Here is a 15,729-nt window from a genome sequence, read left to right on the forward strand (position 1 = left end):
CTTGCCTAAGGCCACCTCATGAAATCATGGCAGAGGTGACATTCAAACTAGGAAGGTCCTGATTAAATCTCTTAGCCACTATGCCACACCAGCATTCTAAAATCACTCTGATAAGATTATTTTGTTCATGTAAATAAATGTAACTGAATTGAACTGTCTAAGTCTTAATACAATTTACTACATTAAGAGGTTCATAAAATGCAAGCAATGGACAATCTAAATCTTATTGACAACATAACAGTATGTGTCTGGGTTATTTCCACTGGACTAGTAAAAGCCAAGAGTAACATACAAATCTCTTTTCCTTTACCCACATGAAAGTCACCATTTGGATGGTACCATCTCTAGCAAGCAGCTCCCTATTTGCCTAAAATTCATCACCATCCAAATAACTACAGTATATTCTGTTGGTGACAGGATGTATCAATCAAACTGTATAAGGGAACATGACCCTTGGTATTCCCAAGGCCCAATCCTACCTAACTGTTCAGTACTGACACAGCTGCAGTGCAGCTCCAAGATAAGGGAACAAATGTTCTCTTACACTGAGGAGTCCCTCATGACTGCCCCCCACCTCAGGATGCAATATATGCCCCATTGGAATGGCTGCATCAGTGCTGGAAAGTTGGATAGGACTGGGCTCCCAGTCTCTTTGCCTTTTCAGACTGGACAGAAACAACAGCTCCAGTCCTGTTACACATTCAACGCTTGGTGGTAGCTGTGAAAGTGGAAGATGAGCAACCAGCATCACAATTTCTGAGAATTCTGTAGCTTTAAATCTTATACGTTTTGGAAGCAAATTCCACAAAATAGTGAAATGGGCCTTCATTATTTAGTTATGGTTTTTTGTGTGTATTGCCATTGGAAACTTGAATCAAGTGATTAGACCAGTGGTTCTCAAACTGGTGGGTCATGACCCACCAGTTCTTGTAAAGGTTCCACCGTCCCTTTAAGGGGTGGGGGAAGGGGAGAGGGCAGGATTGTGTTGCTAAGAGGGGGTCCTTTTTACTTACCTTCACTAACGTAGGGCTGCTGCAGCCTCCAGGATGTGCAGGGAGCCCTATGCACACCTCCCCAATGCTTGGAATGCTGAGACATAATTGCGCGCAAAGCACTTCCTCCTTGCATTGCATTGCATTGCAAAGAAGAAGTGCTTTGCGCATGCTTATGTCTCAACATTCCAAGCATCGAGGAGCCCTGTGAAGGGGTGCTCAGGGCTCCCCGTGCCTCCTGGAGGCTGCAGCAGCCCTATGTTAGTAAAAGTAAGTAAAAAGAACTCCCTGTCACCCCACTTAGCGACGCAATCCTGGGAATCACCTTGCTGCCCTGGCCCCTCCCCTGCAAATTCTTACTTAGGGAGGAAATCTCCCTAAAAGTTTGAGAACCACTGGATTAGACATATACTGAATCTTTCAGCACTGGATTAGAAGGAAACATCAATCTTTTACTATGAAGTATTGGTACACACACTGTAATGGACAAGTTGCATGCAGTCTGAATCTCACAGCAAAACAAGGAGAAGCAAAGTATGTATAGAATGAAAATTTCATTGACCTGATTTGTCAGAGATGTTGGCTGGGACTGGCGTAGCAGAGCAGCTCGTATTAGCCTTTGCGCTGTCCTTGGAAGCACCAGCTTTGGGTCTATTTTTCGTTGCCTCTAGTGCTTTCACCTTCTTGGCATGTTTACTTCCTTTGTAGTGGGCCTCGGCCTGGCTCTACAAAGGAGAACAAATCAGGCTCATACTTTACACTTCATACCATGCAATGGATGAATGGAAAAAAGTAATAATAAATTTATTTCAACGTTCAATAATAGGCACCACATTCCTTGACCTGAAAAGATTTATTTCACGTTGTTATTTCACATTACAGGTGAGACGTCGGTATTCACTGATTTGGTATTCACTGATATGGTATTCACTGATTTGACTTACCACTGATACCGAGGTCCACCTTTAAATGCCTTATAACAAGGGGAAAAAAGTACCAAAATCCCATTTCTTATCTTTGCGCTGTTAAATAATTATAATTTCATTCCATTAGATTCCATTATTCATCCCTCTAGTGGCTGAATGCGGTATAGCATCTATTCCAATGCATTCTGGGGTGACAATGGAGGAACAAGAAACCTGGAAGTGGGTCTTTAAAGCTATTTTTCCACTGATTTGGTAGCAGCTGATTTTTTTAATCCACAGTGGGTCCTGGAACGGAACCCCAGTGGATAATGAGGCACGACCTGTACTAATGACTTTACTTTTATGTATTCAGGAAACTAATTTTGGACTTAGAGATTTTAATGAAGAACTTGTATTTTTATGGCATGAATAGAAAGGATTAATCTCTTAATAGAACTTAATGTTTAAGCAGTTGCATTAAGATAAATATATCATATTTAGTAAAGTTTAATTTAACCTTAACAGGCCCACAATCCCACGCAGAATTAGGTGCGGCAAAGTTCGCTAAAACCAGTGGATTTAAGCTTGGCTAACTCAGCACAAGCCTGTGGTCTATTTGCTTCCCCTGATGTTTATGGAATATATTTGAGAACCACAGAGCAGACACTAGCATATGGAGGTCTATGTCTTCTGTTTGTCCTACCTACAGAACTGTATATCTGGTGACACATCAGGTTAGGTGTTGACCACCCCCTTTCACACTCTGTTTATCAATCTTAGGCTACAAATATAGTTGGCCCACATCTTAAGTACAGTTTACTTGTGTAAATTCACTCGTTTAAAATATATGCACTCGGTTAAAAAAATAGGGAAAAATAGCACAGGCAATTTTGCCCACCATTCCAATTATTCTGTTTATGCTCTGGAGCGAGCCTGAAATGAGAGAACGAAGCTGCTGTTCAATCAGTCACTTCAGTTCCTGCATGTCTCTCGTACTGTACTTTTAGTTCTTAAAGAGACATATTTTTTGGATTTAAGGTTGTTTTGATTATACATTCTAACCTCGGAACACAACCCTTGCATAAGATGTGGTCAGACTGTATTGGCATCATTACACTAACAGCAAATGTATCAGACTACATTAATATAGAGTCTAATGTCCATAATTTCTAATGGGTATGGGAGCTGTGATGAACACACTGAGTTCCATCTGCTAGCAAGACTGTGCCATTCATTTTAATGGAGGGAAAAAAAATCCACATATGCATTTTCTCCCACAAGATGTTCATGAGTTGGGTTCAGGGAGCTTCACTTCACTATTCAAGGATGTTGTGAAGTTGGTGATGTTCAAGATATTCTGATGGCATCTGGCCTAAATGTCTTCAAAAGGGGATTGGACAGATTAATGGAGAAAAAGTCAATCACAGGTTACAAGCTATGATGACTATTTGAAATATTTGCATTTTACAAGTAGACTATCTCTGAATGTTAGATGCAAGGGAGTGTCAATTGGATACAGGTATGATGTTGTCTGGAGTGCTCCCTGAAGCATCTGGTGGGTCACTGCGAGTGAGATATAGGAAGCTAACTAGATGGGCACTTGGCCTGACCCAAAAGTGCTCTTATGTTCAATCAAAGAATTAATGCAAAAAATATTGCTATGCTTCAAATCTTTGCAAAGGAAGATACAAATTATTAACTTTAATGAAGTCTGAAACATTGCACTCCAATATTATTTTCAAAAGTACGGGAAACACTATTAAAAAGTGTGCTGATTTTGACTCCTAAAAATTCAAATGTAAAAGATATAGCTGTTCCATAAGTCTAAGGCTACAATCCTAACTACACCTACTGGGCAATGAGGCTGCAATCCTATGCATACTTTCTTGCGAGTAAACCTCACTGAACCTAAGTTCCTAGTAAATGTGCATAGGATTGTGCTGCAGAGCAAACATTATGTTTAAATGCTCCCTTCATGCTAAGAATCTAGGGGGGAAAGTTTAATGTGGCAAAATTACAGCCTAATCCAGTGATTTTCAAACTTTTTCATCTCGTGGCACACTGATAAGGCAATAAATTGTCAAGGCACACCATCAGGTTTTTGTCAAGGCACACCACAAACCATGCTGTCTGTGGGGGGCTCACATCCCCATTGGCCCTACTAATAAATGATCTTCCCCCAAATTCCTGGAGCACACCGGTGGACCACTTGCGGCACACTAGTGTGCCACGGTACAGTGGCTGAAAATGGCTGGCCTAATCCTAACTGAACATTTTGCTGGTGGAAGTGCACTGGGCATGGACCAGTGGAAAGGCCTCTCACTGCCAGTGCTGGTAAACTGGTGGTGTTGGCAAGCGGTAATTGGAATGTGAGTAGAGAGGAAGAGGAATGGGCTTGTAAGGGACAGGCAGGAGACAGGAGGAAGGGGGCAGTTACCCATAGCATCCACATGTCTCAGTATCCTAACCCTATTCTTTCCCCCACTCCTTCTCTCTTACTCTCTTCAGTTATGCACCAGCAAAATAGCTGGCACAGATCCAAGGAGATTCATAGGGGTAGCAGAGGTTTACCTTGACAAGACCTCTGGAATGCCATCCCCTGCTGGTTATAGTGTATGACCTGCTGGCACAGCTGTATCAGCAGGGAGAGGTGGGATTTAGTTAGGATTGGACTGTAAGTCATTTAAATTAAGTACATTTTAAATATCTACTGTTCAGATGTCTTCTTTAACTGACCTCTTCTGCAACTGTGCAAGAGTTCTTTCATATTTGTTAGATCTGTGCTACTCTCACTGTACACTTGTATAAATCAGATAAGGTTACTTCTGTGCATTTTATTTTTCACACATGCACATGTCTAATGCATTTTTAATACCTAGAATAGCAGGAGGGGGACAGTAGTTGCCTAAATTTATATAGCATTAAATGTTCCAGATACATGAGAACATCTCTACTACTGCATAGTTCTAATAAGTCTGTTGCAGAAATGCTTTTGAGAGATGGAAAGCAATGAGAGATGGAAAGCATTGCATAATATATAGTGAAAACTGACAGATTTTTTTAAAATTTGAAATGGCAAATTCAGCAAAACATTTTAAATAATGGAACATGTGTATGGCTGTGCCTTTATTGAAGTGTACATATTAACTATTTAAGTTAATATTGTATGTGTAAATTCAACTAACACACAGGACACCCAATTCCTAAACATATTAACTGGGAATAAGTTCCACAGATGACTACAAAACTCATTCCCACCTAGCATGTTTGCAGCTGTGGCTTAGGAGAAAACATGTTTCTCATAAATGGCACAGAGAGATGGCTACATCTCAGTGCTTCCCATATAGAAATACAAAAGACATTTATGATCATGCAGAGCATATTGTTCAGCATCACATTGCTGACATGGATTAGGATTACTGTACGTTGCGCTTTGTGTTACTGTGAAAGCAAGCCATAAAACTTAGCGCAAACTCTTTTCTCCATAACTCGGCTGGGCCTCAAACCCCTGGGTGTTGTTAAAGCTTTGTTGCTACAGAAAGGAGAATTGTATTAATCTCAGCGTAACTAGGTGCCACCGAACAGTCACTTTTGAACAGCGTGTAACAACAGAGCCTCATCACTGGGGTGTAAGTAAATGGGCAGAATAGATGGTACGGAAAAGAGAACACACATACATCTGTGTTCAGTGGCAGTCCTCATAGCACATGCTTGTGCCACGGAAAAGGTAGTAGCAAAACAGCCATTAGAGTTCAGTAGTTGGGTTAAGGAGTATTTGAGACAAAACACAAAACTTGTCCTCCTCTGAAAGGAAGAAAACGAACTGTATTTCTGTATTCTCTCATTTTTCTATATACAGAACTGTACAGAAAATAAAAATAAATGTTGACTTTTTTTTAAAAAAAAAGATATGTATACTCAACATGTAACTATTTAAAAATATTGATTACAATGTTTATTGTAAAGATACAAACACCTGACCATCAAAGTATGACGTCTTCAAAAACGTCTTCAGTATTACATTACTAAGGACCATACAAGCAATGAGGGAAATTAATAATTAACTGGCAGCCCAATCCTAAATCTGTTTACTTGGAAGTAAGTCCCAATGAATTCAATAGGATTTCCTTCCTAGTAAGTGTAGAACTGTAAGGTTAATGAGATAATTACTACTTTTACATGTACAGTACTTAAAGGGACACTAATCCATTTAAAGCAAAACCAGTCCTTTTCAAAGGATTTGGCTTTCAGATTGAACCTCCTACAAATAATATAAACGTCATTTATTAAAAAGGAATTATTATACTGTGTGGGCTATTAGAATACTGTATATTCCATGGAGCTCTTGGAATTAAAATGCACAAATAAGCTCAAACCTGACTATTTTCTGCACTTCTGCCACTGCACTGCTCTCAGTGCTGTAATTGTTTGCTTTGAGATGTCAGTTTGCTATAAAACCACATGCTCTGTGAACATAATGTGTAACCTGACTGTGGGCACAATCCTAACCAGGTCTACTCAGAAGTAAGTCCTATTTTGTTCAGTGGGGCTTACTCTCAGGAAAGTGTGGTCGGGACTGCAGCCTGTGTCAACAAAAGTATAAACAGTGAAAATGGAATCAGACAGGGGCCTGTTCAGAAGTGGCTTCATCCCCAGGATTCTGCCCCATCTGTTTTCTTTCTTCTTTTTTCTGCGGCTTCTCTTTCACAGAATCAGGAACACTGCACATCAAAATGAATGTGGATTCTCCCGGTTCACTCAAAACCGGGGATGTAAGAATGGAGAAGGTGGCAAAAGAGAGGACTTGAGCCAGAATGTCCCCTCCCATAGTAACTCTAGAACATACGGAGATTATGCCAGCAATGTCAAATAATACTTGGGTTTCATTTTGTTGACATCTATCATGGGGAAAATACATATGCCACATTGTGAACCTCCATTTTCTCCAATATGCTTTAAGCTGCAATCCTAACCACACTTTCCTGAGAGTAAGCCCCAATGAACAAAATAGGACTTACTGCTGAGTAGACCTGGTTAGGCTTGTGCCCTAAGGCATACATGCTCCCACCACACAGAAATCCAAGGGTTGAAGTAGCATCTGAAAATGGGACCCTCTGAAAATGGAGAAATTGAGGTTTTCTGGACTCAGTCACCAAGGACTTGTTATAGTTCCTTGTTAAAGTTTTAGGCTTTTACAGATATATACAATTTTCAAATAGATAGTGTCCCTTTAAATATCTTGACTGAACTATGTTCATTGCATAGCTTACATGGCTGAAAAGACCCAAGGCAAAAGAAAAAAAAACTACAACATGATAGACAGAGGTGCACTCAAGAGAAAGGCTTACTCAATTTGGACATCATTTAAGAAGCCTTTCTGCTGATATTTGCAATGGGGATACCTGCAATATCAGTGATAACCTACTACTGTCTTTGATTCACTTCATTCATTCCTCATCTACTGTACATGAAACCTGTTGAAAACAAACAAGTCCAAACAGATTTAAAACTAGTTATCAACTCATTTATATCAAAGCACTTAATTAAGTCGTCTGAACATGTAAATACAATACCTCAATGATTGTTTTAAAAAGAAAGGAAAACACATTTCACAAATCTAAGAATTTATATGACTATGGATTCTATTAATTAAACAACAGGTTATCAGATATCCTTTTGTGCATTGTATTGTATGCAACAAAATTTTTTTAAATATTTTTAAGCTGTACAAACTCACAATAATTTCAAAAAGAAGTGCTATCCACAGACCTGGTATAGTGTAGAGGCAAAGGCTGCAATCCTAACTTCACCTTCCTGGAAGTAAGTCCCATTGAACACAATAGGACTTACTTCTGAGTAGATCTGGTTAGGATTGTGCCCTCAGAAACTGAGCTGTCAATCAGAATTTCCGTGGTTCAAATCTTGCCCCTGCCATAAACCCACCAGGTTGCCTTAGGCAAGCTCCTCCCTTGCAACCAGCTCTCCATTGCAATGTGGGGATGGCTGGCCCTTGTATGATGTGGCTTATAGGGAAATGATAAACTTACACAGGGTGTCTTTCATTCTAAGTTTACCACTGCCTCCTTCCAGCCCACCATAGGCAGAGCTGCTCCAATCTGCTTTCTGCTCACTAAAAGCAAGTAGGAAGCAGATTGGAAGGAGGTGATCCAGTCCCCTACCTCCTCACACTGCTCCTTCCTCACTCACACAGGAAATGCTAACTGTGCTAGGTATGCTCCCTGTGTATCCCACACTTCCTGTTTTTTTACAGGGACCACACAAGGAAAGAACAATGTGAGGAGGTAGAGGGCTGGATCATTGCCTTCTGTGTGTTTTGGGTGTGTGTGTGTTGCCCTGAGGTATGGGCGGAGTGTCAGATCACCAGGGATGGGAATTCGAGTACAGTGACTTGAGTCCAAGCTGCAAAAACACATGTTTTTTGCTGACTCATTACACCTGAGTCAGGTGTGTCAATGACTCCGGCACTGACGAGTCTGATGCCACTAACTCAGAAATGAGCCCCCCACGCAGGTAGACTCGAGTCTGTCTGTGTCTGGGTGTGCTGGTTTACTTTTTCCATGGTGTGAAAGACCTTGTGGTGCCAGCACTCAAACTGGGTGAGCAGCAGGGAAGTTCCAGCCAGGAGGCAGGGAAGGGTTAATGCTCTGGTTTTGCAGTGAGCAGGAGGCGGGGGGGGGGGAGGCGGGAGCAGGCTCTGTTGTCCATCTCTGAAGGAACCTATCATTGGACAAAGGGTTTTTTTTTCCCCTGGACAAGGGAAAGGAAAAGGTGGGAAGGCAGTTCTAGCCATCCAGGAGAAATGGCGTAGCTCCAGCAGGCTCATTGAATGACCTGTCTACCCATTAGAATTCTTTTTGAAGTCATGTTAAAGGGGGTAGAGACATGTGACTCAACCCAAGTCAAACCACGTTGGATTCACCCATCTCTGCAGGTCACCTCGGTTGTCCCTGCTTACCTTACATGGCTGCAACATGTAACAAGGACAACCTTAAGATAATAAACATGAAGCACTTTACATACCCCAAAAATGCAATACAAACGCTAAATATTAATGTTAGGTATTAGAACAAGATCAAATTGTCCAACATAATTATTTTTAGAAAAAACATATGATACAATCTAAGGAGCTATGGTTCTCAGCCACAGTGGCTCTTTCTTCTAACCCTAGATAAGTGTTAAATAGCCTGAGCAACTACTGGCTCTTTTATATCTCCTTTATATCTACTGGCTTCTTTATATCTTCCTGGGTTTTATAACAAGACAGAGGGAACTATGGAAAGCACCAGGCAGTAGTTTGTATGCATGCATAAAATCCAGACATTAAACTCTTCAGCCTAGATAACACTTTGTAAGCATCAGGCCTTGTTATTTTCTAACACTGCAATCCTATACGCACTCACTGGGAGTAAGGCCTATTGAAATTTAGTCCTTACTTCTGAGCAGACATGCGTAGGCTTTTGTGGTAAGGCTCCCAAGTCCATAGGTTCAGAACACTGATAACATTTATAAACATTGTTTCTCTCATCTTGGAACACACTGGTTATTGCTGCAAGGTCAAACACCTGCAAGAGAGGGTCTCAGTTTGTTTTCTCCTCATGTTTTCCATTTCTTATTAATGGGGGTATAGTTATGTTAATAGGCATTACTAGGCATAGTAGGCATAGATAAGAACATCTGGAGCCCACTATCCGTGAGCATCTGCATACTCTCCTGAAATGGACTCCTGAAACACCATGAGCTGGTTGTTGCTGAATTGGTTTTTCCACCAACTGAAGAGGAGTGAGCATAATATCTATTCTGTTCGCTTTCTTGAGATTGTTAACACTGCTTCTATATTATCAATAAAAAATATTTGCTTTACCTATTGATGTACTTATTGCTTCTGAATCCAAAAAGAACCCTTGTCCTCTAGCAATATACGTCTTTTGCAATTTGCAATTTGAGCCTGAATGTATGCAATTTGCAATTTGCATTGTACTGTATATTGTATGCAATTTTAACTTCTTTTGCAATTTGAGCCTGAATGTATGATTTCCAGATGATTTTATTAGCTCAAAGTAGTCATGAGCCACTATTTGCTGCTCAGGTTTTCCTTTAGGCACACATTTCTTTCTCAACAGTAGATGGTTGAAAATGATAACATTTATTACCAAAGTTTGGGACTTTTAAAAACATTTTAATCTGAACACAAAATACAGAAAACACTGGTAACTTTAGTAGCAGTTTTGTATTACTGGATCTTGACAAACTTACACATCTTTTTTACCATATTGGCTTGTACCAACAATGGTGCCAGATGGTAGGAGAGTAAATAAAGGGCATATAATTACTCTGTTTGGTGATGTAATAGTAAACTATAAATTTAGCAGTATTCTCATTGCATTTTGCTCAACAATTAATCTGCAGAGCAGCTAAATTAGAAACAGGTATTAAGATGCTCCACAAGGCTCTGTTTGATTTACTGTCGCCATGCCAGACAGCATCACTATCCTATCAGAAACAATAGCAACAGGCACTGCAAATCCAAATAAAGGGAACAGATGTAGTGAAAAAGACTTTGAACTAGTATAGTTTATTCACGTCAGATTCTACTTCTGAATTTTCATTGGAATGCATTTCTAATATGAGAAACAAATAGTAGATTGCTGAATTTGTTTTTCCTAACAAAAGCAGGAGACAATGGCTTTAGAGGCACATGGTAAAGGATGGTTTGATATGGCAAGACATGTTAAAAACTAGCCGCAAGCCAGAATGTGAAACCACAATTTGACATGCATTTGCAAACCAGGGTTTTCATTAACAATAACCAGATTATGATTAAGGCAGTTTCCTTAACTTTCAGCTTGAAAAGTGATGAGCAGGTCTTGTTGGTGTCTCCCAATACGCACCTTCTGGAAATAGGTCCTAGGTGAGTAAATTAAGCCGCAGTCTCACTGTCTGTGATATTAACCGGTGAAACTGCAACAAAGCATGGTTAGTGCTATCAAGTCTTAAGTGCTGTTTTGCACTGGGCCAGTGTGGTTTTTGAATCAGACAGTATGAAGCAAAGTTCTGTCATTTATCTCTGACTATTCTCCAGTTGCTTTCTCCTGCATAGAACTGTTCCTGAATATTTGCATGTATAGTTTCAAACACATCTGTGAATCCTAAGACTTGTTATAAACAGTCTAGTACGCCATTATATAGCCACAAAAATAATAAGTTCATGCCAATATTACAAAGAGATTACAACGACATCATAAACATATAGGAGCCCAATCCTGCTCTGTGCCACGGACCACAGTTGCAAACATGCCGTAAGGCACGTTTGCGGGGCTCACTGCCGGGCTTCCGCTCGTGCTAGCCCAGCGCCAGCCAAACAGGCTGCTCCTGCGGAACAGGAGGTGGGGTCGTGGACGAGGCGTTCCGGGGAGGAGGGAGGCCGGCAGGGGCAGGAGGGAGGTGTGCCAGGGGGTGGGCGGGAGGCGTGTCGGGGGAGGGAGAGAGGCGGATCCGCGGAGCTGTGCTCCACAGGATCCAGGGTGCTCATGCAGGGCTGCGCGCCCTACACGAGCGCTTTTACTTTAGTGCCGACTTTCTGGTCGGCGCTAAAGAGAGTAGCCCCATTGCGGGGCTGCTTACCTTACTTGGAGGAAGGAGACGAACATCCCCTTCTCCCGAGGTGCCTCCCGCGATAGCGCAGGAGGCGCAGGATTTGGCGGCAGCCCTCCTCAGAGCCGCCAAGCCTGGGTGCTGCGGGCAATTCAGGATTGGGCTGTAAGTTCGTTCAATGGCCATGTTAGCATCTGCTGTAAAAGTAAATATATTTTAAAAATATTAAACAGGTTTTATCCCTTCTGGCACAAGCATATGCTTGCACTATAATAGCTTAAGGTTCCATGCATGCAAGCAAGTGATGGACAGGTCTGCATCATTTGCTCATAACAAGAAGAGAAGCACCCTGAATAGCGGGTTGGGCTAGAGCAACACTGGTCACCTTTCAGTTGCTAACGAAGCTTCTTGAAAGTCTCTTCTATGCTATGAAACCGCCAGTGATGCCACATCAACTCTTGGCTGGGGCTCTTTTTAATTCCAGAACAAGGCAAAAATGTGCCACAAACCAGACTTCATGAAGGCAAATTAAAAAGAAGGATTAGCACAAATTACAGGTGTGCGCCGCTTAACAACCATTTGCTTAACAATGGACCGCATATACGATGGTGGTCAACGCACAATAAATATGTTCTTAATGAGGCAGTCAGGACTCCCATAGCCTGTAGCAGAGTGTCTGTTTACACAACGGAGAGGCTCTTAATGCAAAGAAAAGGCCATCTATCTCCAGTAGCCTGTGCAGCCAGCTAGTGTCTGGCAGGGAGTGTCTGTTTACACAACAAAGGCAATAGATTGAACAGAATGTTCACTTAATGACCTAATCACATAATAACAGGGATAAGAGAATGTATCCCTGTCATTAAATGGTGCACACCTGTAGTCAAAGAATAGTAAAAACAAAAAACCTAATGTCACGCATAAGCTTCGAAGAATAATCACAAAGCAACAATATATACACAGTGGGAGAGGCTGCTAGTTAGCTAGATCTGCTCATTCTTCATGGCAATGCCGTACTACACATAGGAATCTAACTTCTTACTAGTCAGAGCACCAGTTCTGGCTTTCCAAGTACAGGAAAGAGGGTATTCCCAGTCCTACCAGGAGATGATAGGGATCAACCAGGACTCTTCTGCAGGCAAGGCAGGTGCCAAAGAGCAACTCTTTCTGCCCCAGACCTCTTCCGTCTGGTGGAAAGAGATTTTTTCACACCAAACTAGCCATCATCTCTAAAAATCCTTACAAAAGAAATGAAATTGAGGGAGACATTGCTCCATGATATGCATGAAGGGTACATCCCATGTACAGAAGTGGCCCATAATTCTCCACTGCCTACCTAGATCTGTTCATGGAAGTGGGCTGTACACTATTTCTGGGGCCTCCTTCATACAAGGACTTTTGTATTCTAGTGTGATGCCTAACTACACACACACCGGACGCAAAGTGCACATACATGTATGGATTTCACGTATGTCTTCCTGCATGGATTTCAAAGGGAAAGGCAGAACAAAAAAAGAGCACCATGTGCACGTGTATAAAATTGCTCAGAGTTCTGAGCAACAAACACTCTCTGACACATGAATTGAAAGTTATAGGAGCGTGAAAAGTATAATTTGCATTAATCTTTGAACATGAAAAATTCAACTGAAAATTCATAAAGGATGTCTGTGAGGGTAGTTGAAAACACATCAATATTTGTCACATTTCCTGTAAATGCCATTTTCCATTATATTGTAGAAGCAGGCAGCTATTCTGAGTACTTGAGACAGCTACTCTGAAAGAAACTGCCAACTCATTTCAGTGGGAATTATGTCAAAGAATGCCAGGAAGGGATGATGTGCCAAGAGAACAAGAAATAGTGGTTCCCAAACCTTTTACCCCCAGGACCCACTTTCTAAAACGATGCTCTACCTAGGTTTACTTGAGTTTTAAAAAGGGAGAGCTGGAAAGAAATAATATTTTGTTGGTTGGTTTTGTTTGTTAGTTTATGAGCAATAATAACCAGGAAAAAAACCTAAAGCAATCATCTCCCTATATTTACACATGCTTGCAAACTGTAGGAGATCAGCTCCCTGCAGCTATCTTGCACACTGCAGAAATGGAGTTCTTTGCAGGGTGACTACAGTATCTGAGTTTTGAATAGCCTCAGGGCTTGAGGCAATTAGTTATCTGTTCTTGCCATCACCCTTTGGTGACCCACCAAAAATCAGGTCCTAACCCATCAGTAGGTCCTGACCCACACTTTGGGAACTACTGTCTTAAAGGGATTCTAAGATATGGCTCTTATTGAACAGTCACCATTTCATCTGAAACTATTTTAGATGTGGAAATGCAAACCTCCCAGCTGTAACATTTTACTTAAAATCTGAGGTTGGCATAAATGAAGAAAAAAATGTGAAGAGGTGATTCAAGCGTTACATAATGTGATGGGATTGCAGCAGTGAGTGATTGTTTATAGCTTGGATAGCTATGGAAACAGAATGTGCAAATGAGAAACGCAAACAGATTGCTTGCCTTCCAATTTGCAAATACTAGGGTGAGATCTGAAAAACATTACTACAGATTCACCAACAATAACAGATCTCAAGTACACTAACTGTCCAATCCTAAGCCCCATTTGCAATAGCGAAAGGAGTGTCCTGCTGTTGCAAAAGGGCCAGTGATGGTGTGTGGAGTGTACCACCACCAGACTAATCTGAGCAACAGCTACAAAAATAGTAGCAGCAGCTCCAGAGCCACACTTCCATGGACCCTGGGCTATATCAGCCTTGGTAAGTTGGCAGCAGGGGAGTGTCATGGGTGGGGAGGGGAGTACTTCCAGAACACTGACGGAGAGGCTGGAGTAGCCCCATGCACGACAAAAGGAAATGGAGTGCCTTCTGATGAAAGTTAGGTTGGCAGGGTGGACTGAGGGCATGATGCAGGTAGGCAGGGGTGGCACCTGGCGTGGACGGCTTTTACCAAATGCTATCCCCTCTGATAGCAGCTGGGACACTCCCTTTCTCTCCTTGGACCTGCACCAGCGAAAGAGCCTGTGCAGGTCTGAGGAGATCCATTAGCAAGTGTGAGGCTTATGAGGAGGTAAAGGAAAATACTTTGCCACCATAGCCTGCAGTGTAGCCCTTTTTGGCTTGGCTAGCTGCTATGGTGGAGGAAAGGATAACATTGGGTTGTAAGAGTCCAATTTCACATTAATTGGAAGCTATGGAGCTATGGCAATGGGATACCTAAAGGCTAGATTAGATTAGATTAGATTAGATTAGAGCTTCCTGCTCTAATCTAAGCTCAGATTCTCTACAAACATGCCTGACAAATGTGTCTATGTCAACTAAATAATAGTCTACTAACAATAAGGTCTGCACTGGTGATGCCTTGTAGGTGCGTAATATACTAAAATTCTTACAACTCCAGAAACAATAAATATCAGCATGAACAAATAACAATTTGCTATATAATAATGGGAGATTTGGTGTTCGATTTAGTTTATGATGTCTTTAATCTTTACAAGGCTAAGTGATTGGTTATGAGCCCCAAACATTGTTGACACTAAATATTAATCAGCAGTAGTTAAAAACACAAAACCAAAGCTGCTTCAAGTTTTTATTAATAAAACCTGAATGTTTTATTACTTGGCTATATATCTGAATCAATCATTCTCTTTGCATTACAGCAAGGTGTCTATTTGCTCTTAAGATCCATACATTACTGAAAACTATGGAACGAAAATTACTGTATTTCATTCTACAAAAATTAACTTAGAAATTACCAAAAGGAAAGTAGCTCAAAATTTAGCCTGAGTTTAATAAGCCTTATGCCGATATAAAATACATTGAGATTAATGCAGCAATAGTGATCTATGCACAGAGGCAGGTTATAACGATCCGGAGTTTGCTCAACATGTCCACCAGTATTCTGCAGGACTAAACACCATACTGGGAGCATGTTCCGGCCCATGGTGTTTCGCTGCCTGAAGCACCAAATGGCTTCCCTCTATTATTTTATCTTCCTTTCATTTCCATTCCTATTAAAATCACAGCCCATATTCATCCCATTTCTCAAAACTCTGCTTTTATATTAGAGGTGGCGGTGGGGAGCAACATGGTGTTATTTGCCTTCCTTCTTCTGCAGGCCATCTGCTAGGAGTCATGATGGATTTGCTCCACATTGCCCATGAGAACCGACCTATGTTCCATCTCCTGAAGCATCTGGCTTCATGGTAGGGC

At 41.3% G+C, this 15,729-nt stretch overlaps 1 protein-coding gene across 4 annotated transcripts in view; it reads right to left on the minus strand.

Moving 5' to 3' along the window:
- Positions 1 to 15,729, minus strand: part of ZNF385B (zinc finger protein 385B) — a 208,341-nt gene that overhangs the window by 21,886 nt on the left and 170,726 nt on the right. For all 4 annotated transcript variants that reach the window (XM_066612361.1, XM_066612360.1, XM_066612359.1 and 1 more), the window contains one exon: positions 1,555 to 1,717. In XM_066612361.1, coding sequence (XP_066468458.1) covers positions 1,555 to 1,717 — 163 coding nt within the window. The remainder of the gene's footprint in view (positions 1 to 1,554; positions 1,718 to 15,729) is intronic.

The sequence above is a fragment of the Tiliqua scincoides genome, chromosome 1 (genome assembly GCF_035046505.1).
Source record: "Tiliqua scincoides isolate rTilSci1 chromosome 1, rTilSci1.hap2, whole genome shotgun sequence".
Classification (NCBI taxonomy): Eukaryota; Metazoa; Chordata; class Lepidosauria; order Squamata; family Scincidae; genus Tiliqua; species Tiliqua scincoides.